We start from the raw sequence: 25,627 nt of genomic DNA, 5'->3' as shown, positions 1-25,627 counted from the left end.
TATGCTCCACAGGTAGGATGCTCAAAAGAGGAAAAGGCCAAGTTCCTTAATAACTTGGAAGAACACACTGAGTATGGCAATCTAATTGTAATGGGTGATTTTAATTCACAAGTTGGCTCACAACGAACAGGATATGAATCCACACTGGGCCCTCATGGAATGGGAAACAAAAATGAAGAGGGAGAATATATGCTAGATCTATGCAAGAGAAACAACCTGATAGTGAGTAACATTTGGTTCAAGGAAAGACACTCCCATAAAATCACAAGATATAGCTGGGATGATAAAATAGGTACAGTAATAGATTATATTCTGATCGATCAAAATGTATGCAAAAATGCCAGTGATGTCAAGGTCATTCCAAGTGAAGACCATGGTGGAGACCATAGACTGTTGGTTGCAGTTATTGCAGAGAAAAGACCTCCCAAAGTCTGTTACAAAAAGTCCCAAAAATAAAAACTTGGCGACTAACCGAGCCAAGTGTAAAGGAAGAATCCAGGGAAGGTGTCTGCAGGTTGTTGCCGAGAGAAGAACCGAAATTGGTAGATGAAGAAGGTTGTGGTTGGTACAGCAGAAAAAGTTATGTGGATGACAGAGTCAAATAAGAAAACCTAAAGAAACTGCCTGGTGGAATGATGATGTTAAAAAGGCTGTCAATGACAGAAACCCTGTAAGAAGATCCTTATATCAAGCAAGAACATGGGGAGATCAGCATGAAATAGAGGAGAAGCTGTCACTTTACAGAAAGAAAAAATTACAGGTCAAACAGTTGGTTGTAGCTGAAAAGCAGAAATGCAAGGAAGATCTGGCTACCAAAATAATGCAGGGTGGAAATAAAAAACTGTTATACAGTATTGTTAAGAATAGAAGAACTCAAAATGAATGTATCCGATCTGTAGAACTTCCTAATGGTGAGGTGACTAGGGATAAGACCAAAATATTACAGGAGTTCCAAAGGCACTTTAAAACTTTGGTGAACTCCATTAGACGACGAACTTTCTGATTTTGGCAGCACAAATACCACTAGTCTGCCGTGGTTGGAAGTAGAGACAGCAATAAGCTGTAAAACAACACATCAACTGGATCAGATGAATTAAGTGTTGAGATGATCGAAGTACTAGGAGAGGTTGGACAACAGTGGATGTACAGGATACTAAATATAATCTGGAAAGAGAATGTAATACCCAATGACTGGAAGCAAGGCGTCATCATCCCATTGATGAAAAAAGGTGGTAGAAAGAAATGTACCAACTACAGAGGTATAACTCTACTGTCATATGGCCTCAAAATCTATGAATCCATCCTTGAGAACAGGATTAGAAAATATGTTGAACCTACACTGGAGGAGGAAATACATGGATTTAGACCTCATAGATCGACTTTAGACCTCATTTTTGCCACCAGAATGCTCTCTGAGAAGTTTTGGGAGAGAGGTAAAACACTTATAACTGTTTTTCTGGACATCGAGAAAGCAAATGATCATGTACCACGCAGGCATATATGGGAATGTTTGAGACATAAGAAAGTGCCTGATGACATCATAGCACGAGTACAACGATTATATGATGAAACCCAAGTGTTGTGTCCAGGTTCTGGATGGAAGGTCAGGTTGGTTCGAAACAAAGAGTGGAGTCCAGCAAGGAAGTTGTATTTCATCACTTCTTTCATAATCATAATCGATGAAATTGGTTAAAAGAAAACATCCAACAACTAATGTCCTGGTTTTTGCTGATGATGTAATGGTATGGGGTGAGACAGAAGTGGAAGTACAAACTAGGCTAGATCTCCGGCATGAAGCTTTTATAACCTTAGGTCTCAAAATCAGCAAAACGAAGACAGTTGGCTTGGTGATGAGTAGAAACTCTCCAATTGTTCATCTAAGAATTGGAGATGATGAGATGGATATTGTAGACAACTTCCAGTATTTAGGTAGTGTTCTGTCATCAGACAGTACCATACAACAAGAGATTAGCAACAGAATACCGAAAGCTTCCAAGATCAACTTGTACAAAGTATATCTAGTACCTATGTTGACGTAGCAACACTTACTAGACCAACAAAGAGCCGTCTTCAGGCAACAGAAATGAAGTTCCTCCGTTCTTGTCTACAAAAAATAAAAATAGATAAAGTAAGGAATCTAGATATCCAACAACAGCTTGGATTGGAAAGAAGCTTGCTGGTGACTCTAGAAGTGAAGAGATTCCAATGGTATGGTCGCATGAAAAGAATGGACCCTCAGAGGATTCCTCGAACATACTTTGACCACAATGTCCTGGGAAGAGACCAAGAGGAAGAGATCGCGATGTTTGGGAAAAACCAATATTGAAAGACCTTGAAATTAGAGATGTGAACTGGCATCACATATATGAGCAGCATCTGTGGATGGAAAGGACAAACTGGAGGAGGCTCGTACACAACTGCACCCAGCTTGCTGGAGCAAAGAAATGATGATGATGATGAAGTGGTTAATCTTTTTCAGTATAGAAGGCAGGAGAAAATAAGTAATGCTATTCGTCAGAGGCCGAAATTAACTGTATGGCCGAAGTTACCCCTCTTTATGGTACGTCATTTCACTGCTCCAACTCCAGTGATACATTCAGCAATGGAAAATTGGGGTGCAGCATTCTTCCTCAACATGCGGCCATGTGGCAGTCGGTAGACCATTGCCACCTTGAGTGCTCTACAGTACACCATGCTGTATCATCTGCCATACTTGAGTGATCTTTTCCCTAGCAACTAAGCACTATTGAATACAATGAAAGAGGTCATATGCGGTAAGAAATTCATCTCCAATGACAAGCTTCAGGCAGTTTTCCAGAAGTGGTGCCGGGATATCCCAAAGAATGGTTTGCTATATGATGATAACCACGGATGCATAGACATTGGCAGGGAATACCTGTAATTTAATCTATATTTATTTCAATAAATGCTTGGAAAAAATCATGCGGGAATGGAATAAGATGTGTCAACCTAACATCAAGATTGGCAGAAAAATAAGACTCAATTGTGTAGCATTCGCTGATGATCTTGCACTACTTGCTAATGATATGGAAGAAGCTAAATTGCAAATAGAAGAACTTGATAACATAGCAAGAAAAGTTGGATTGCAAATTTCATATGAAAAAACAGAAATAATGCCAACCTTCCCTGTTACAGCACCAACCATTACCTTAGTCAATACCAAACAAATTAAAATTGTGAATAAGTTTAAATATCTTGGTGAAATTATAACTTGGAACACCAATGAAAAATCATCAATAGAAAGCAGAACATTTAAGTTAAAAAAAGCACAACTAATTACATGGCCAATGTACAAGAAAAAAATCTCTTTCAATAAATGCTAAACTTCAACATTACTGTTCCGTCATTAAACCTGAAGCGACTTATGCTTGTGAAACACTATTTAAATTGAACACCAAAGCAACAACTGATACACTGCAAAAGGTTGACAGAAGGATACTCAGAACAATTATTAATAAAAAACATCAGGTGGATGGACAATGGAGATTATTGCCTAATGCAGTGGTTTATAGGGAAAGTGAATCTATAATAGATACAATGAGAAAAGGAAGAATTGCCTTTTTCTGTCATCTTTCTAGATTAAATGATAATAGGATAATAAAACAACTATTTAATAACTTTTGGAAAAGTAAAACAAAAAATAATTGGTTTAAAGAAGTTCAGAATGATTTAGAAGAGCTGAATATTACAATGAAGCAAATTGAAAATAGAGATGAAAAAAGGTTTCTCAAGAACAAACAAATAAGATTGTCATTAAAAACTGTACAACACAAACAATATGTCATATCTGATGAAGAAAGGGCAGCCAGGTCAGCCAGAATGAAGAGGTGTTGGGAAAGGAAGAAGCTGATGCAAGCTAAATCTTCAGTTAATTCTTTGTTAACATAAATGTATTTGGGTTTGATTTAAGTGCTCCAATGTGGGTGTAAACTATGTAAATAAATAAATAAGAAATGGTTGCTGTAGACATGGCAACTCTCCCAATTTAAGCGGGAGACCGTCTATTTTTCGTCCTTTCTCCCACTCTCCCGATTGCTGAGACTGATCTCCTGATTTCAAGAGCAGATTTAGTCTTTTTGTATTGTTTAAGAATCCTATGCTTTTCCTCGTTCTTTCAATAATTGGAGAGAATTGATGTTCAGTGTACGTTGGTAGGTCAGATGAAATCAACTGATGGTATTCTGAAATATGACATACTCTAAGGCAATGCTTACCATTTTATCAATTCTACATAGCAAAGCTGAGATGATGGAAAGCACAATAACAATGACAAAGACAGTTTAGACCAGTGCTTTATGAAAAATCTTAAGAAAATCTTTTAACCTCAAAATTTCTTTAACATGGCAAGCACCTTGAGCAGAAATTTAGTTTGGATTTTCTGAAGAGGGCCAAGTGAACTACAATCATCACTAATCATATAGTGTTCTGTAAGTTGAAGAAAGAGGAGTCATGTGGTCTAAAGCTCGGATATTTACAGTATTTTAGGTTTTATAAATACATATTAATGAGAACAGTGTTCTAATAGAATAGTAGAATAATTAAATATTCTGAAAGTGATGAAAGTTATGTCATCAGTGGAGCATCATAGTAGGTTGCAATATGTTGTAGAATAACTTCCTGTTTGTGACATTTGAAATTTTACACATCTGTTACTGTGAAGAAAAGACATTTAGTGTTAGTCATTTATGAATGCCCCAAATGATTTCTTATACAATATTCATAAAATTCGTGTTATTGCATGGAGTTTATGGGATAATTGAACAATGCCCCTGCATTTCCTGGTACTTTTAATGTAGAAGTTGATATTGAGTTGATAGTCAGTACACTATGGTACACATAAAACAGTTGAGTCTAAGTGCACATTGGCAATGTTTAGTTGAAAATGATGTGAACTCAACTCGTAAACTTGTCAAACTTCGCTACTACTGTACAAGTTAAAATAACATTCTAAACTTAGTATATAATAAAAACGGACTTACGCCTCATTAACCTAGTAATATTTAGATCAACAAAATAAATTATTAAATGGAGTCCTCAATTTTTAAGATGGCAATGTGTGAAAATGTTGAGTTAGTCTGTGTCCTTACTCTCTTTGTGTTTGTCATTGACTTCCCTTTTTATTGCTTTTTTGCTTGTCATTATTCTTTCTTCAGATGCAATACAAATATGAAACTATCCTTCATAAATTATAAAAACTCTTTCTTTTTTGAGTGATAGCATTTGTATTTTGGAGATAAATAAGAAATTGTCTGTAAAAGGCTGCAAATGATATTTTTTCACTGTTGGATCACTACCATACTGTGGTTACCATCTTCCCAGCATAATTGATGGGTGAAGCCAACAAGTGGCGTAGAAAATATATCAAAGTTGTTTGTTTTCTCCCCTCTGTAAAATTAGGCCTTGTGATGTGCCATTCATTGCATTGTTCAGTATCAGGATGCCTTAGTTGACAGTTTTTTCCAATACATGTTCAGAATATCCATAGTGCTTAGCAATTATATATATATCTTTATTGCAACCAAAGTACATTACTTCATATGATATGGCCAGTTACTTGTTAGGTGGCCTGTTGAAATTAAAGTCTTAATCAAATGCCTAGTGTTCTACTATTAGTCTTTTGAAAGGTTTTTTTAAAATTTTTATTTTCTATTTTTTTTAAAAGGTGTTTCGTGATCGCAAGTGGCTGGGTCATATACGTTACATAGATGGAAAAATGTCAGTTAATGAACGGAGAGTTTCCGGTCAAGGAACTTTCCCTCAGGACCATGCAGACTGCTTGCAAACAGCAAGAAATATTTTCAACAAAGCTCGCAAGGTATGTAATCATAAAAGTTTCTTTGACAAAACTGTTTAAATCACAGAAGGCCTAAGGCAGTGTAATATAGGTGTGCTCAAAGCTGTTGTCTTCTTTCACTGCTGCTGGCTGTATTGCCTTCTAAATTCAATACTCAGCATTGTCTCCAAGTACTTACTGTGGGTATTTAGGGCAGAAGACAAGTAATTATATGAGACTTATGAACATTAAAGGGCTCTCTGAAGATAATGAATGATGTCTTAATTGACAGTGTATTCCAAGACATGTTCACAATATCCATTGTGCTTAGCAATTATAAATATCTTTATTGCAACCCATTACCATACAGTCATTTAACATTATTTAAAATTTGTACACTAGCTAGTTTCATGTACAGTATGCATATCCTTGCTTCTGGTGTCCAATTGAGTGGGGTTGCTTGATGCAGGGTAAATAGGGGCTCTTGTTCTTTTCCAGTAGCAGCGATTTGAAATAAGAAGTTGGGGGGTGAACAAAAATGTGTAGACAACAAAAAGTACCTGGGTCTGGGAGATATACAAGGGGAGGAGTTGGTTAGACATCAAAACTGAAAACAATAGCCAAAAATGGTAAGTTTTTATGCTCTCTGTGCGAATTTCGATTGAAATATAAAGGCTGACATTCTACCAACTTATGTGCAGTAATATGGTACGATACAATAAAACTTTCACTGAAGAAATGATAATTACACACATATATTACTATTGAATAGAAGTACGGTGTGATTATAGAATTTTAAAATAATTTAGTGTTTGACTACACACTAACAAAGTAACAACACTAGACAGAACTAAATACACACATTGACTGAGTGAAACTGTCAGACTTACGAATGCGCGCGGGAAGTGGATGACCTTGGCAAAAATATACTCTTGCTACCCTTCGTCGCAGAACATGCTACACGTTGCTCTGCAGGTCTCCACTAGTACTTGCTGTGGCGCTGTACAATTCAGTTAGCCGTGATGGACATTTTGTGCATATTTCCGCTGAGTATTTTTCTTAATAATTAAAGAAATATAAGCTGAAAAGACAACAGAGTTTGCACATTTTATGTATAATTCCTTTTTCAGGCAGCTAAAATGGAGTAAAAATGTAATTTTTTCTCTACGAAGTGGTGGGGGCTGCCCCCCTTAATCGCCGCTACTGTTCTTTTCAGAGCCAGAATTGATCCATGTCAGAATAGTCTCTTTTCATCAAATGACCTACTTGTTCATGGCCTCTTCAAAAACCTTGGGAATATCCATATGCTGCAGTATTGTGATGAATTCGACCTGCATCTAAACATTCAGCGGACGTTATTTTAATCTCTCATTAGTGTCAGTGTAATACGCACCCCATCTGAATCTTCTTATGACTGTTTTTAATTCTCTGCTTCTCCGATACCATTTTTGTACTAATTAAAACACACTGTTACGAATAAAACTCCATCTGTTTTATTACTCTCCAATAAATGCATGCATGCGCGCGCGCGCGCGCACACACTCTCTCTCTCTCTCTCAGTGGCCACACTTACTAATTGCAAGTCTATCCACAAGTCCCTCTTCCTTACGTCACAGTAGGCAGTACAGCCCGTTGCTGTACCTGCGGACACTTAATCCTTACTTTCACTTTCCCCAAGTCCAGTCACCTCATACCACAGCTGTCCGTAGACAGCTGGATCTGTACACAGGGCTACGGGCCACTCGACACACGATGACTCTTCGTTGGTTCGATTCCACAGACAGTCCAGTAATTCACACAGTCACATGCAGTGAACAACTAAACAGCTCAACAGTATCCAAGAGCAGGACGATACTCACAACAGCGAACATTAACACAGGTCCATTTACCTTCACACTTGCGATAGCGGCTTCCCTTGCTGATGCACGCCGAGCCTCAGTCCACAGAAATACGTGAACACACAGTACAGTCTTCCGATCCGTCGTCTCCAGCCCACCCACTTGCTGGTCTCTCTGACACCAAATCCCAGCTCCTTGTTCAGACCTCAGTGGGACACTAGCAACAGCCAACACCTCTGTTACCCTCAGCCCAACCACCGAGTCTCACACTGACTCCACCTCGGAGCCCAATACAGACTGTGACTCCACCACGGAGCCCAACTGTGACTGACTGTCTGTGGCTAGCCTCCCTTTTTATAGCTCAGGTGATTTGAGCCAGAATTTTCACGAAGGGACTAGAGTCAGAACATTCCCGTTGAAATTCCAAGAAACGCACAGGTAAGCCGGCCAACGAGAACAATACACGGAAAGGCCGGCCCCACCCCACAAGCCGGCTGGGAGATCCCAGGTCGTCTGAGTCACTAGCCTCTTCCTGGAAGTACTGAAAGGGGCTACCACAGGGCTGCCACGTAACAATACTTATGAACAGAATTCGCTTAGAAATGTTAGGTGGTTGTTACACATTTTGATGACATCTGTTGTCTAGAAGTAGACTCGTATGCTGTATTTCTTTGCATGTAGTTCATCTAGAACTGTCTGTTATTGAGCAATTATCCCTTCCAATTTAAACAACTTGCCGTGTTCATAATTAAATCACAAGACCAACTGCTCACTACTGTTGGGGTAGAGCTTGGGAATTCAGGATGTTTCTCACACAGCCAATTGTATGTTGCTTGCTCTTGAGTCAGGTCCTCAAATTTGCGCTTTATACATTTGCCAGGCGCAGATACCCAGAACATTGTCTATACTGAGGCACTTCAGAAGATAGGTACCCCTTCCATTGCACTGAATATCTTAAAGGTACCCAGTAGCAGTCACATTGTATTTCACACCTTCTATTTTTAGCTCAATAGTTAATTTACAAACCACCATATTCATACGTTAACCCAGCTACAAATAAGATTTTTTTTTTCTTCATCATATACTTGAACAACCTGCATGGGCAACTTTTCAAAGACTGGTACAATAGCTAGGAGGAAATAAAAGGAAAGTCGTATACACTTTTAATATTATGAAATAAGCTTGGAGAAACCAAATTATTATTTATGGTACATTTTAGTTTTTTGGCACCTGTTTATTTTGCATGAGATTTTGTACTCTTTATATTTATGAGGCTTTGTTGTACACAGAAGATTCTTTCATTTGTTCTAATGTAACATTGTCAATTACTGTTCAGTTCATGGGAGCTGCCATTTTTCTCAAATCAAATATGGTTAGTTGGCATAGAAGTTACATTAGAGGTGTACAGATTCTGCTTTCAACTTGCCCATGCTTGCTTGGAGAGCAGGTAGGCAAGCTGGTAGCTCGTAAACAACAGTACAGCCAGGCTGCTGCATTCCTGTCCAGGACAAGCTCAGCCCAACTTAGGCACTCTACAGGCAACTTGACTTGCTTGCTTTTGTTCTTTCTTCTTCCTACTGTGCTACAAAATGTTAAAACTAAGGACGGCTCCTCTTCACCCTCAAGTGCCCCTAACTTTGCCAGGCAAAATAAACAGTGTATCTATTTACCTAAGATCAATAAATGAAAGATTCCTTAAATATCTTAAGAAACTCTATAAACTGGCCAGTATTGTCCTTATCATAACCTACCACTTTATCAGAGTGGCCCCTTGTTCTTTAAAAAAGCTTTCGTGACATCTATCTGGGAGTGAACTGACCGCAGTATGTCAAAATAGCTGTTCCACTGAGTGGTAACATACTGTTTTAATGATGAATGTAATCTCACTCATAAGCCTCTTCTTTCAAAGTACACAACCAGAGATTTTACTGAATGTGTACATCTAGAACATGCTTCAAGAGCACATTAATAATATCAGCTGCAGATGGAAGATGTTTGTACTACGTGCTGAGGGCCTGAACAATGTCGCTTTCTTGGTCTGGAACCATTGTAATATTGCAGATATGTTCAAGAGAAATGCCTACACTTTTCAATTGATCCTCCAACTCAGTGCAACTGTTTGCATGAGTTTTGAGAGTCGTGAAATGCCGAGCGCATTAATAGAGTATTTATTCAAATACCACTTAGCGCTTAAATGTAGGAGAGCATTCCCTTGAAATTATTTGTCCACAGATTAGTGAAACTTACATCCTACTGTTTAGTGGAATGGTTGGAGTCAAAGCCTTTGGTTCAGAGGAACCTGGGTTCTATTCCCAGATGGATTGGAGATTGTAATTGTGCATGGTTCATTCCTTTGTCTTGGGAACTGGGTATATGAGTTTGTACCAATATTCCCCTCTTCTATATCCTCAACACATGGCATTGCCAACCACCACAGAAATGCGCAATAATAAACATATCCTTTCAAAAAGGGTTGACATCATAAGAGCATCCAGCTGTAAAGATAGTACCAGGTCCACATGTGACAACAGTACAAATCTTTGACTCAACGGGGGTGTGGGAAAAGAGGAGGAAGAAGAATTTAGTGATACTTGCACAGATACCAGACTGAATAGCATGCACTATATCAGAAAGCATTTTACTACACACTTTGTTTGCTAATCTTTGTACTTTCCTAGCTACCATTACTGGAGAGGGTATAACATCTTTAATATCTACTAAGCAATATTTTTTTTTTCCCATTTCAACCAATGCCTACTGCAAATTAAGAAGAAAAATAACTTGATCCTTAATAGTGCAAAATGGTCTCAAGTCCTTGGTGCACATTTCCTGTCAGCTATCAAGTTTTTGTCCTCCTATAAAATATGTCTAGACTGTGGTAAGTTTTGTTTGTTTGAAGCTCCTGAGTGCATGCTTAGTAGCTTTTTACAAAATGCATTGAGAGAAACCTATTGGCTTATTTGATAGCTAATCATAAACACATGAAATGTTTTTTGTACTGTATATTGGACTTGCACCCTCTTTCATTACTGGTATAAAACTACCACTTCTTAAACACTCCTCGGTTTCCTTTACAGTTGGTTTGTTCATTCTCCTGCTCCTTGCACTGCTAACACATACTGAGCTGCACTGAACGAAATGCATAGCAACATTTAACACACTATTCCACACTGATGAAGTCAAGCAATCCGAACAAGTCCTGCAAAACTTGGCAGGCTTAAGGGAATCCAGGTTTGGTCACTATATGGCTTGTACGCTCAATACACGTGCACTCTTGTTTTGGTGATGTGCAAGCTAAGCTGCTCTGTTTATAGCAGAGTTGCTTGGGGTAAGCAAGTGCGAAGTGGAATTTGTACACCTTTAAGTTACATACAAACTTATACTGACTGTTTTGTCTTCTTGAACAAAGTGATGAAGTAAAAATCAGTCTTTACAGCATATTGTGGAGAGGAGAGGGAGTTTGCTAGGTTTCCTGTCTTGATCCATTGTTTATATGTACATATGTTTGTTTTCAGATGGCACAACGCTATCCCCTCGCAGATCAGTGTGTCATGTTTGATAAGAGCACGGATCGTCTACGTTGGTTCATGTTGCCAAGCGAGGCTCAGGACTTGCTTCTTGGCCATTCTCAGAATGTGAAACACGATGTGCCCTTCCAACCAAAGGATTATGCTGGTTCCCGAGGCAGTATATCTGAAGGACTGGACGGACTCATCTCCCCAACACATTCACCTAATGGTCATAAGACTCATGCGACTTCACCTCGACACAGCAGTCTGCCTTGCATCGAGAAGCATTTCAGCTCTTCACCTGCTCTTTATCACAGTCCAAGCAGTGACTCTACCACACCTAAATCACCTCGTGCACTGCAGCCCCTGCACTTTGCTGTGGGAGAAGAAGTTAACCCGGCTGCCCTTCTCACATCTCCACCAGGTTGTGTGCCGACATATACAAGTAGAACTCGGTGCTACAGTCTAGGTTCTTCATCAAATGTGTCGCCACCAGTTCTCAGCCCTATCACTATGGCTAGTTTAGGTATTGTGATGTCTAGCAGTGGTAACAAACGTAGCTGTAGCAGTCAGACTGACCTGCTATCTTTAGATCATGATCTATCTGGCAATACATCCTCACCTATGAATAGCCTTGGACTTTTACAGCTTGCTAATCCTCCTCCTTCAGAGGGTCGGGGATCACCTACTGTTCATGGCACATCACAGAGTCCTGAGGACTTGCAGGCATATGTAAAAGAAGTAACTAAAGAGCTGGCAACAGAAATAAAATCAGAAATCCGTGAAGTGATCTCCAAAGTTCAAGATGTTCTGTCAGCTGATGTAGGCGATGATAACCACTGTCAGACTAATGGTTATACTCCTCAAGAAAAGGTGCGGAATAACTCGGGAAGTAGTTTTGATGGTTTTAGGGGTGATTCCGTATCTGCATTCGAGGTGGCCGAATACTTAATGGACATGTCACGCGAGATGGCATGCAAGATGAAGTCCGAGATCCGCGAAGTGGTGAGTGCAGTCGATGTCCTCATCTCACCCGACAACCATTCATCCATCACAGAAGTATCTCCGATGCCTACGTCCCCCGAACAGTCCACGCAAGACGCATCGGAATCATTTTCTAGTCCAATAGGTCTCATTAGCAACAAACTAGCAGACCTAGCTGGTGAACGAACCCAGTCTAGTGAATGTTCGAGTGATGAGACTGTGATCCATGTAATGACCACTGGTGCACGAGACACAGCAGCTGTTGCCCAAGAAGACAACGTTCGTTCAGAAGATGAACAAGATAATGATGGCTGGGATGAGGAGCCCAATGGTATTGATGGTAATGTGTTGTTTTATATATTTTTAGCATTTAAGGAATGCATATTAAACTGAGCATGGAAGAAGTATTTAAAAGTAATTTTATTGAAGTCAGTTGGAAAGTATTTGTTGGGGAAATGAAACATTTTGCCATTTCCTTTTCTTGCATTTATCCAGCCTTCTCTTTATACCCACTTCTTACATCAAAAAAGAGATCCTAAAAATAGCTGATCTATTTCTTCTCAGCCTCTGACGAACTCATTTCTGCTTCCCAGCTTCATCAGAAGGAGCAATCTTAACAGATCTTCATTCTTGATGTGGGAAGTGTAGAATAAAAAGAAGTCCGAACTGAGCCGCTCCACAGTCAGCATGCTTATATTTCAGCTGTGTCGTAGGCTCAAATTGTTTCATGTCATGTTCTTTCCCTATTTGTTTTCTACTCTTGTTTTCTTCATGTTATTTAAATATCATCCAACAAGATTGCAGCAAACATGCCCATTCGCAATCTGTTTTTAATTTTTCTTTCTTAACAGAACTTTGTATTCCTTGGCAATTGGTTGTTGTGTTCCTGACAAACAAGATGGAGGCGTTAATCTAACATATATCGCCAGTTTAAAACTTTCTACTGGGGCTAACTACCTTTAAAAGCCAGTTTCCTCTGGTTTTCTGCACCCTGTTATGCAGGTAATATCATAATGTTGTATCAATCATCAATCACTACTGATCTACCTGCATTTAAGACAGTCGCCCAGGTGTTGATTTCCTAGCCTTTTCTTAAATGATTGCAAAGAAATTGGAAATTTATTGAACATCTCCCTTGGTAAGTTATTCCAATCCCTAACTCTCCTTCCTATAAACGAATCTTTTCCCCAATTTGTCCACTTGAATTCCAGCTTTATCTTCATATTGTGATCTTTCCTATTCTTGTTACTTTTTTTTTTCTCGGTGGTGTCTATCATAAGGACAAAGGAGCCCATTTTGTACGTGTGTATATTTTGATTCTACGTCCTTTAGTCAGGCCTATGATATGACTTCTTTGAGCTCAAACCCTCCTTGTAATTGGGAATCATTCAGTTTATTTTGGTTGAATGGATGCTTGGTGTTTGTTCGTTACAAGCCTTGTATTCAGTGCTTTATTTCGCTCTCTTAGCTCAGAATGATTCTGAGAGTTCGACAGGTGGGTTTGTTCAATTATCTCTGTCGTGTGCCTTGAGTGGAGACAGCTGATTTGTTCGGGACAAAATGGTGGAGATAAGAATTGTGGAATAAGATTGACTTTGACCTTTCCTGCGATGGTAAGAGGTTGTGTGTGGCTGTCCTATGAAGGACATGTTTTCTGTGCTGTATGTATTGGGCCCCGTCATGTTGTATTCCTTAGAAATTTACGAGAGCATTTTGAGCTGCACCTGTCTTTATTTTGAATTCAGGCTCATGGTTGTGTTTGGACTACTATGCATGGTAGGGCCGTATGTGACCCTACTCCAAGGAGGTGTTTTGTTTTATTCCATATATCTTGACTTTGCTGTTATTCTACATTTAATATATTTGTGTTTCTCTCCTCTTCTAGCTCCATATTTTGATTTTGGTCTATTATTATTATTATTATTATTATTATTATTATTATTATTATTATTATTATTATTATTATTATTATTATCATTATCATTATTATTATTATTTCCGATGAGGCCTGCTAAGGACCACGTGCCAGTTTCAATTCAGTTCTTCATACTCTGTTGTTTTCTCTTCCGCTCCTTCGAATATTCTTTCATCGTTTCATTATGCTCTTTCCTTCTGTCCTCGGACCACTTCGCACCAGGTTTCTTGTTCAATCTACCTTGGAATCCTTCCAAACTTACTACCCTCTTTCAAAAAATTTCTCTGTCCATAGTTTCTTCTTCTCTTATGTTATTTCTTTCTAAATATTTCTCTACTTCTTGAATCCAGCTAGTTGTTGCCTTTTTGTCGAAATGGTACTTGAAAATCCTTTTTGTTAATCTGGAATCATCCATTCTGTAAATATGTCCAAAAAATTGCAATCTCCTTTTTCTTATGGTTTCTGTTATGTTTTCTATGTTCCTGTATATTTCATCATTAGATCTTAATTTCCATACTTCTGTTGTTTTCACAGGGTCTAAGATTTTTCTCATGATTCTCCTTTCTAGTACCTCACGTTTATCTAATCTATAGTTTAGTACCAGGCATTCACTTGCATATAAGCATAATATTATTATTATTATTATTATTATTATTATTATTATTATTATTATTATTATTATTATTATTATTATTATTTTAACAATTTGTTTTACGTTGCACCGATACAGATAGGTTTTATGGCGACGATGGGATGGGAAAGGCCTAGGATTGGGAAGGAAGCAGCCGTGGCCTTAATTAAGGTACAGCCCCTGCATTTGCCTGGTGTGAAAATGGGAAACTATGGAAAACATATCTTCAGGGCTGCCGACAGTAGGGTTCGAACCCACTATCTCCCGGATGCAAGCTCACAGCTGCACGCCCCTAACCACACAGCCAGCTCGCCTGGTATTATGATTATTATGCGAGGCATCACTGAGAAATCCGTTGTTATGCCCTCCCCAAAATGTTATTGTTGCAGCCTTCATCTTATTGGTCATTATCTGTGAGGGCAGGCCATCCCATTTTCATTCTTTTGTGATTGGTCCAGTTGTTGAGGGGAATACTTCGGTAATTAATCGAGAATGATTTTGCTCTGCTTGTATTATTATAGGAGTGCATAGCTGTTCCCGATATGTGTGTGATAGCGAGCACTTTTAGTTTGATGCTATCTTGTGCGATGAGAATTGTTTGATGATTTTGATAGGCCGCTTGAGGCCATCCTCCCACGACAATTTATGTCAAACAAGCTGTAAGTTTTATGCTCATTGTTCTGTTTTGATTCTGAGTGTTCATGTGTGTTTTATGGGCCTAAATTTTTCTTTCAGTTTTAAATAAAGCCTATTGCTTTCAGTTCTGTTGTCATTTAGTAGTTAGATGTTCTCCCAAGGTAGATTCTTCTATGCAGGCACAGCAGGTTCAAATTATGGCTTGTATCACGTTGTCTTTGGTCAAAGTCCTGCGGACCTATTCTATTTTCCAGTTTCCATTTCTGCACACCTGATATATCTACTGGTATTTTATGCATCGTTTTTGGTGTGGATCTCTATCCAGGAGTATCTGGGTCTTAAATAGTGCCACCTTCTATGGTAGCAATTGGAGAATGCTCCTGGGTTCATTTGAAATGAACAACACTCTGCTACCTTTGTCATTATGCCAGATTTAAAGATAAAAATTTCATTGTTCCGTATTGAAAAGTATCACAGTTAAATTGAAATAATAAATATGGTAGTTCAACCTATTCAATACAAGTAAATAAGAGATGTAGAGATTACATTCTTATTTAATTAAAAGTGGAAATGGTACCGGTTTCGACCCCAGTCTGGGTCATCATCAGCCGATTGTAACTCGAAAAACAATGCATAAGTAAGAAAGAAGTTAACGGTGAAGTCCACACAATATCAGTTGAAGAGGCGATATAAAAATAACGGGGGTAGGCACTGTAAAATTCAGACGAAGTGGAATGTAAGTCACTTAAAAGAAGTAATGCATAATCTTCCGAGCATCAGCATGGCCCATGCAATGTTTGGCACTGTTTCACAATGTTCACGAAAAGCAGAGAATAGTTAAATGAGCCAGACTGCATACACCGTCAGGCACAAAGTCACAACACAATCCAAATATGAAGATCTAAAGTCATGAAGAAGCCGAAGACGAGCAGTTCAACCGCAGTAACTTGCAAGTTCCAGAAGATTGGCGCGATGTTTACAACGTCAACGTGAACTAAGCAAATACTTGATCTTTAATCTATCCTTCATTTTCCGTCAGCATATGAAACTACAGCACTTGACGTTGTAAACATCGCGCCGATCTTCTGGAGCTTGCAAGTTACTACGGTTGAACTGCTCGTCTTCGGCTTCTTCATGACTTTAGATCTTCATATTTGGATTGTGTTGTGACTTTGTGCCTGACGGTGTATGCAGTCTGGCTCATTTAACTATTCTCTGCTTTCCGTGAACATTGTGAAACAGTGCCAAACATTGCGTGTGCCGTGCTGATGCTCGGAAGATTACGCATTACTTCTTTTAAGTGACTTACATTCCACTTCGTCTGAATTTTACAGTGCCTACCCCCGTTATTTTTATATCGCCTCTTCAACTGATATTGTGTGGACTTGACCGTTAACTTCTTTCTTACTTATGCATTGTTTTTCGAGTTACAATCGGCTGATGATGACCCAGACTGGGGTCGAAACCGGTACCATTTCTACTTTTAATTAAATAAGAATGTAATCTCTACATCTCTTATTTACTTGTATTGAATAGGTTGAACTACCATATTTATTATTTCAATTTAACTGTAATTATGCCAGATGCCACCGAGATGCAAAATAATAAGTAACAAGAATTAAATACAACATTAAGATAATTATTACCTGCATAGTAACATGCAGAAAACTAAAGGAGACAGGCTTTTAAAGGTTGTTAGCCCCAGTAGAAAGTTTTAAACCGATAATATATGTTATAATAGCTACTGGCTACAATTTAAGCCTAAGACATAAACGTTGACTGTGGAATGGCTTAGAAACCAGACTTCTTTTTCACTCTTCCCGTTTCCTGGCCCAGTACAGTTTTGTAATAAGGTCTCCTTTACAGGTTCTGGTGTGAGCAACAAGCAGTGTCTGTTAATGCGTTCCACTATAAACAGTGTTAGCTCACAAGATAGTGGCATTAACTTAACGTTCCAAGAATCAGATTCTTCATCTCCCGGAAACACGCTGGCCAAGGATGGGAACAATCGACGACGGAAGATCAACCTGCCCGTTGCACCTTCTGTGGGCTCCCTGCAGCAACTGAGCCGTGCAGCTCTTGAGGCTAGTCGCAAAGATACTGGAACTCAGGAAGAGCATCCAGCTGAAGGAGAGGAAGTGGTCATTCCAGATAATGGTAAAGCCAGGTGGCACTGTCCACCAAAAGCTATTTGGAAACCAGCAGTAGAGGTAAGTTTCCTTATTAACTCTTGTGTTCCCTTAGTTGTCTTTCTTCTGCAGCCATATATATATATATATATATTTGCTATATGCAGATGACACAGTAATTCTTGCTAATAGTGTTGAAAGTTTGCAACTATTCCTGGACAAAATATAGTTCAGGAAGAAATGGGTCTAAACATCAACATCAAAAAAACAAAACTAATGGTTTTCAGCAGGGGAAGAAATAATGCTACTCTGAAACTTAAAGACCAACATATTCAACAAGTAAATAAACTTAAATATCTTGGTTGTTGGATAACGGATGATTTGAATCCAGACCTAGAAATTAAGAGCCGAATAGAAATTGCAAGATCAACATTCAGGAAGATGAAAACATTGTTGTGTGATGATGCATTCAATTTAAAACTTCGGCAGCGTGTTATATTTGGTCTACTCTCCTTTATGGGGTTGAAGCTTGGACGTTAAAAGAGGCCACCATCAAAAGACTGGAAGCCTTAGAACTTTGGCTTCATAGAAGAATGCTTAGAGTCTTGTGGATTGACCATGCCACCAATGAACAAGTACTACAGAGAAAAAGAAAAAAGAAAAAAAAAAAAAAAAAAACTGGTAACCACCATCAAATGCAGAAAAATTGCATACCTAGGGCATGTTTTGCATGGTGAAAAATACACAGTTTTACATCTAATTTTGAAAGGCAAAATTGAAGGGTGCCGAGCAGTAGGCAGAAGGAGAACAACATGCCTTAAGAATATTAAAGACTGGACAGGCATAAAAAGTACCAAAGAACTGTACTGTGTTGCTGAAGACAGAAAAGCACTTTCCACATTGATCGCCAACGTCCGGGAGACTGGCAGGGCAGGTAGTAGTAGTAGTAGTAGTAGTAGTAGTAGTAGTAGCGGCAGCAGCAGCAGCAGTAGTAGTAGTAGTAGTAGTACCATTGAACTAAACTTGTGTGACTCAATCTTGCTGGGCTATGATAATTTTCTGCTATTAACCTGAGTATATTTTTTCTTAGATCTTTTAAAACTGAAAAGAATCATATTCTAAGCCCTAAGTCACTTCTCATCCTACATTCAAATAATTTGAATTGCCCATGACAACTGTATAACTCATTTGGTTAGGAATTTGCCTTCTTCTGTATTCAAGAGTTTCGGATCATATCTCAACACAGACAGTTGATTTTCAAGAGTGCTTAAATGCAGTGACGTTTTGTGTTAAGGTGCACAGGAGCAGTGCATGACCTCATCGAAATAGTACTTGAAATGTTGATGCGAATACAGAAGACTGCATAACCACGAGCTTTATTTCCGTGTGGAAAATATAACCATATGATGTGGAAGAAAAGGATTGCTGTCTACAGTCACATGACAAGAATGAGCCTTGCAAGGTCAGTGAAGCAGATCTTCTCATATTTCCAGAATGAGGAGATAAGACAGAAGACTATGAGATAGAAAAATATCTACAAGAGGTGGAAATCATATGATGATATTCAGGAGCACAACCCACTTAAGAAGAAAAGCAAGACCACAACAGTTTCCAAGAAAAGCTGATGCTGAAAATAGGGAAGGTATGGACAAAAACATATCAGATGTAAGGCTTTTCAGGCGTTTGCTCTATTAACCAGCGTTTCATCTTAGGTCTGACACTAGACTCGTCAGAGAGGGATGTATCAGACCCTGTCCACTGACGCTGGGTGTATGCATGTCAAAAACATATCTGATATGTTTTTGACATGCTCTATTGGTAAAAAATATCTAATTCCCTCCATGGGAATTTAGAATTTTCCATTCGGAATTGCTAGGCGGGCAATAATTCCATTGTGGATATTTATCTCCCGTATGCAGTTATCAGACTGTGCCTCATATATAGGCTTCTGATAAGCTCACCTGCATACACCCAGCGTCATTGGGTAGGGTCTGCCACATCCCACTCTGACGAGTCTAGTGTCAGACCTAAGACGAAACGCTGGTTAATAGAGCAAACGCCTGAAAAGCCTTACATCTGATATGTTTTTGACATGCTCTATTGGTAAAAAATATCTAATTCCCTAAATGGGAATTTAGAATTTTTCATAAGGTATGGACACTCGAGCAAGAAAGGAACACGGCAGTGAACATGAGGGTACTGACTAAGTGTTAAAAGCCCGGGGAAGGAGACTGTTAAAATGACGTGGTCCTCAGCCGAAATGACATGAATGAAGGGATGGAGAGGAATAAGTGTTGACCAAGGCAGGTCTGAAAGAAAGTATGAAAGAGAGGAGCCTGACACAAGTAAGTAGAATCAATGCCAAGCTGAAAACACTGATCTGCAGGCAATCTGCTGTCTGAAAATAATGTCTGCATATTTCTGAGTGAACTTTTGTTCTTAAGAGACTTATCTGTAAGTCTTACATCTATTCCTATCAGTGTCCATATGTGAACATATGTTTTTCTTCTCATGTGAGCTGCTTTATCACTGTTATGCAATTATGACTATTCTTTAGACATTTGGTTATTTTCATTCCACTTTAAATATTTACAGTGCCAGGGTAGGTACGCTGAACTATGTACAGTATAATTTAAAATGCCTAACTAGCAATGGTGCACAGTTAAATCAGAATCCTGAACAAATCCAGCTATATTTCTATTTTTGCATTATTGCAGATCAAGTTGATAATATTCATTATTGGATATATTTTAGTTTATTAACCGAGATTTTACCATTGTGTTCTCTTTAAAATTAACTGATTAATTCTCTACAGGCACTTCAAGAATTTGATATGATCCGCGATGGAGACCGTGTTATGGTGTGTCTGTCTGGAGGCAAGGATTCCCTCAGTTTACTGCATACTCTGCACCAGTACCAGTTCTATGCTCGTTCTAAAGGCATACATTTCATGCTCGGAGCAGCGACAGTTGATCCCGGAAGTACAGCTTATGACCCACGCCCACTCATTCCATATCTGGCAGCATTAGGAGTACCTTACCTCTACGAGGAGCAATGTAAGTAGATGTTTTCTGGAACTTGCTCTGATTACTTTCTGAAATTGCATATTAGAATGTCTAGTACATGTGTGAAGTAAAGTCTTGTTTTTTGATGATGTGTTAAACGAAATTGTAGTAAGTGAAAGGTTCCTTTAGTGATATTTACCATAAACTGCTCTCTATCTATACTAATAAATAGTTGAAACTATACAGGCAAACTATAAAGGCAGGTACTAACTTCAAAACTTTCAGTGACACTTCGTTTTACGGGGGGTGAGGAGTAAGGAGGGAGCTACAACGGTTCTGGTAATACTGCCAACTGAATGGAAATGAAGTCTGAATTGAATTGATAGTATGATTGATCAATATGAATTCTCTAAACCATCGTTTACATGTAGGAGTTTTTGGTTGTTCCTGTGATGTACTTTGATTTGCCTCACTCATGTTCAAGCTTAACCTATATTTTGACTTGGCTGTGTAAATAACAACAGTATTTAAAGTGTTGCAATTATACCACCAGATATCTCGCAGCAATGCATAATCTTTTCATATTTTTTTGTGTCAGAGGTTGCCAATACGAATCTTGAAGATAAGTGCGGATTCAGTACTAGGGAGCCGAAGAGTTTTGCAGACAATATAAAAATGCAGATACACATAAATTAATGAGGCATTTCCAGGTGTCCTAGAAACTTCAAACTTTGTACCAGAAAACCTGATACTCCCAAGATCCCAAGAAAAATTGAAAATCCTCAAAACTTCTAAAGGTGTATGGTACATATGTTTTGGAATAGAATATGGTATTCACATTTAAAATAATGTAAATATTAATTAAATATATGAGGAAGAAGTAATTTATATGCATATTTTACTGAACGTATTTTGACCCTGTTATGTAGACCAATATTATGATGAATTGTATTGCCAATATGGATTTATTGTTGCACTTATGTCACAAAACTCATTGCAATTTTAGTGGTGGTGTTGATTATTGTTTTAAGAGGAAATACTGTACAGCCGGACAACCATCCCTGTTAACCCTAAATCAGAAGAGAAAAAGGAAGAGGTCTGACCCTTGAAAGAATGAAGGTATCGGCAAAAGGAAGAGAATGACCATGAAAATGAAAGACTCCCAAGGCCTCACAAGTATAATATCATTGGGGTCAGAAGAGAACAAGAGTAGACCAAGTGAGGTTAAATGGGAAAGATTAAATTGAGGAGATTGGCACAAATAAGTAGAAAATGCCAGGCTCATCTAAGGCCCTCACCAACCCATGCTCCCAAATTAACTTCTCCAGGTCCCATTTTAGTTGCTTCTTACGACCAGTAGGGAATTCTGTGGATGTATTGCCACTCCCACCCACAAGGGGATCATTATGATGTGTACATACAGCGAAGTACATGCGTATTGCTAGTTACAAATATACAGCTCTTACGATAAAAAAATTGATAAAAGAAAATAAATATCTCAATTCTAATAGACCCCGTATTATTTCACCTGTACGCAGGATTCTAGGCAGTGTGGGTGATAAATTGTATAAAGTGTATCTATCTCACTAGCTTATACGAGTGGTGCAGTAACACTTTGGTCTAGCCCCCAACTTCTAACCCATATATTCCGGACTGTTGACTTTGAGATTTTCACTAGGATCAATGGCTGGGGACAGCTAGGGCAGCCAAATGTTCACTCTGGTCCTAGTGGAAATCTTACCTGAAGTCACCGATATTTGAACTCAGGACAATAATTGGTTTGGGAGTCAAGTGACTAAATCACTGCATTAGTATACCCCTTTTCATATTTCATAATGAATTGTACCCCATACAAGGTTGCCACGACTACACTCAACAAACATCATCTATAAGCTTCTACTTTGACTTAACTACTAACATTCTAGTCAAACAAAAATGTTTGATGATTGTTTCTTTGTTCTCACACTCTGCCTCTTGCCCTGAGGGACTCCAAATTGGGTGTTAGTTGGTGCTCATGCCCTCGCCCCATCCTTCATGTTCTGTGTTCATATTTTGTGTGATATTTTCTTTCTTTCATAAATTTTCTACGAGTGCTTTCTCACAGAGTTTTTCAGAGTAGGTTCTCTCATAGAGTACTCATTCCATTTTGGGTTAAATTTATATGATAACTCCTGCAACTGGTGGTTTAAGGTAGGGAGGAAGTCATGTAGTTACTTACGTTTGTTTGTTTGTTTGTTTGTTTGTTTGTTTGTTTGTTTGTTTGTTTGTTTGTTTGTTTGTTTGTTTGTTTCCACATTGGAGCACCAAAATCAAACCTTATACAATAAAATGGAAAAAAAGGCCAGGGAGAACATGGAAGAGGTACAAATGGACTTACATAACCTAATCAAAATAAAAAATAAAATAGTTTTTGCGGACCAAACACTCGCCACAATCTCAATTTTCATCATATATTTCATTCGCCACCTTTACAGATCACATCTGGAATTCTAAACCCTGACCACAGTCAGACTCTTGATCATTGATCAGACTTACATTTAGTATATTTTTAATATCTGACAAATTGTAAACAGTAATTTGATATACATTCTGTATGTTAATTGGCTTAGTACCTATTTCTAGAGGCATGAAAATAAATATCACAGCTGAGATAAAAATAAGTGTGATTTTTACACTTTTTGTTTCATTCTTTACATCTTGTCATGTTTGGAACCTTTTAAGGCCAATTCCATTCTTGAAAATCAATACTTTAAGTTTATATTATGGTAACAAACTGTATTTTCAGCAAAATATGAGTTACAAGAGTTTCATAGATTCTTTGTTTAAGTTTGGAAAGAAAAGTTTTCAGACCTCATTTTATTCTTTACGTACAGCAAGGATGGAAATGCACAATATTTATCTTTAATTTCATCTGCTACAAAGTACATGTTGGTCGTTCCTTGGAAGGGATGAAGGGAAGTATTAATGTGAAGGCATGCATTGTATGTAATTTGTAATATTTCTATTTTTGATTTTTAAATTACAATAAATACAGGTTGTCATTAAATTTAAACACAAATGTTCTTTCTATAGGCTACTATATTAGAAAGCAGTAAAGGAAGAAACTGATGAAATATGTGCAGTATTATCATTTCATTCAAACTTATGATTAAAACACCAAACATGTGTGGCTATAAATATATATATATTTTTTTTTTGCAATGTCATGGTTTTTGTTTGTTTCTGTTTTCTTTTTTGGCAACATTAATGGCACTATGATAAGTTAATTTATTTACGTGAACTGTGTTGAATTGATTAGGTTATGTAAGTCCATTTGTATCTCTTTCACCTTCTTCCTGGCCTTTTTCCCATTTTATTCAGATTGGCCCAGTTTTATGGCTGGATGCTGGATGCCCCGTGTAGAGGGATGTGTTCACTGTGGTGGTTATTAGAGCGTTAGGCCAAGTATTTCAATTGAATCTACCCCTCTCAGTTATGCCAAATAAAATAGGAAAATGGATTACAACCAATAAATGCTATTTCTTCAAATAATTAATGCTATAAAATCCCTTTGCTATAAATAGAAAAAAACAATAATTTACACCTGTGCCTATTTCCCATGTTGATGTATAATGTTTTCATTTTCTCTGATGTATATTATCTTAAAATCCACAATTTTTAATATTAAGAAACTTGCTGTTATTCTTTTTTTTAAAATTTTTCCTTGTCCTGTTCTTATACAGGGTTAGCGATACGATAAGCACTTCTCCATTTCTTTCTGTCTTTAATAACAGGAGGCAGTTCAAAAAGGGGTAGTGTTGCTGGACTGTAGTTTCCACATTTAGCCACATTAATTTGAATATTTAAGGAAATATGCAAGTTTTTGAGATAATTTCTTTTTTCTTGCATGTTGCAGCTATTTTGGAGCAGGCCAAAGCACTAGACAAGTGTAAATCTGTGTGCAGCTTCTGCAGTCGAATGAAACGTGGTCGTTTATATGCAGCTGCTCGAGCAAACGGTTATAATGTGCTTGCTCTAGGACAGCATTTAGATGACCTCTCAGAGAGCTTCCTCATGTCAGTATTTCACAATGGTCGATTGCGTTCCATGAAGGCTCATTACTATATTCGGTGAGTTCTTGTTTCTTTTCTAAAACTTGAAGGCATCATAAATAGAATACATGTCTCCATAAAACAGTTGGTTTCAGCAATGGCCTGCGCAGATCATGAACAATCTTGTGCTTTCTGTTTTATCCCCTGCAACTGTTATAAAATAGATTAAGTCAAGTAATTTCTTTGGAGAAATTGTGATTGATGTAACGAATGATGCCACCTTATTAAGCCCTCTTATCCCGTGTCATTCAGTTCAGATGAAGAAGTGACCACTTTCTGTCTTCATGTTGTGAATTTCAAATATATTTATGGCATAAGTAGAATAACTCTTGCACTGGGATAATTGGTAGACTAATATCCTGCATGTATTCATAAGTTAGCACTGCAAGATTGTCCCTTTCTTTACATGGAGTTCCTGACATTTTCAGGGCATTGTAGAACTTTTTTGCTCTTCCTCTGTACAGGCTGATATTCTGTCAGTCCTTGCATATAAAGATCTTGTTCATCTTTTGTTTTGAGGCTGTTATATCTATTTAATATTAGAGTTTGTTGCACTACTTCTATGTCATGCTTTCTTACAGTTGCATCTCAGAGCAGTTCTTTTTGCTGGAACTGTTTTACCACTGTTGATTTTATATTCTTTCCCCTCCACATGGGAATGTTGAATTACTTTTATAATGAACCTTGTTTTTAACACCTTTGCATTGGTTTCTCTCATTTTCAGCAATGCAAAATTCACTACCAATAGCCAGAATAGAAACAGCGGTATTCCTGGACTTTTGGACTACAATCGTTTTTCTTATTATTATTCTTAAGACCCTATTTCCATTCAAAGGTTGGCAATCCACGTAGCCAGCTCTGATCATGACAGTGCAACATAAAAAGCTTCTTCTGATGTACATCTGTGCCACCTTCGAATGTCTTTTAGCCGTGAATTTCTCAGTCTACCAACAGACTGTTTCTCTTGTATCTTTCCTTCACTAATTAGCTGTAATAATTGATACCGAAGCAGACCCGACAACAGCTGGAAACTGCAGATGATGATGATGATGATGATGATGAATTGATACCGCTTGCCCCTCATGATATGCCCTA

The 25,627-nt window shown here is 38.1% G+C and overlaps 1 protein-coding gene across 1 annotated transcript in view; it reads left to right on the top strand.

The window, feature by feature from the left end:
• LOC136866693 (uncharacterized) overlaps positions 1 to 25,627 on the top strand; it is a 145,150-nt gene that overhangs the window by 113,978 nt on the left and 5,545 nt on the right. Inside the window, exons 11-15 of the mRNA XM_068226810.1 lie at positions 5,684 to 5,836; positions 11,148 to 12,465; positions 17,174 to 17,517; positions 20,252 to 20,492; positions 24,337 to 24,550. Of these exons, the coding sequence (XP_068082911.1) occupies positions 5,684 to 5,836; positions 11,148 to 12,465; positions 17,174 to 17,517; positions 20,252 to 20,492; positions 24,337 to 24,550 (2,270 nt within the window). The remainder of the gene's footprint in view (positions 1 to 5,683; positions 5,837 to 11,147; positions 12,466 to 17,173; positions 17,518 to 20,251; positions 20,493 to 24,336; positions 24,551 to 25,627) is intronic.

The sequence above is a fragment of the Anabrus simplex genome, chromosome 3 (assembly GCF_040414725.1).
Source record: "Anabrus simplex isolate iqAnaSimp1 chromosome 3, ASM4041472v1, whole genome shotgun sequence".
Classification (NCBI taxonomy): Eukaryota; Metazoa; Arthropoda; class Insecta; order Orthoptera; family Tettigoniidae; genus Anabrus; species Anabrus simplex.
Note: the sequence above shows the minus strand (reverse complement) of the source record. Positions and strands in the feature narration are given on the sequence as shown.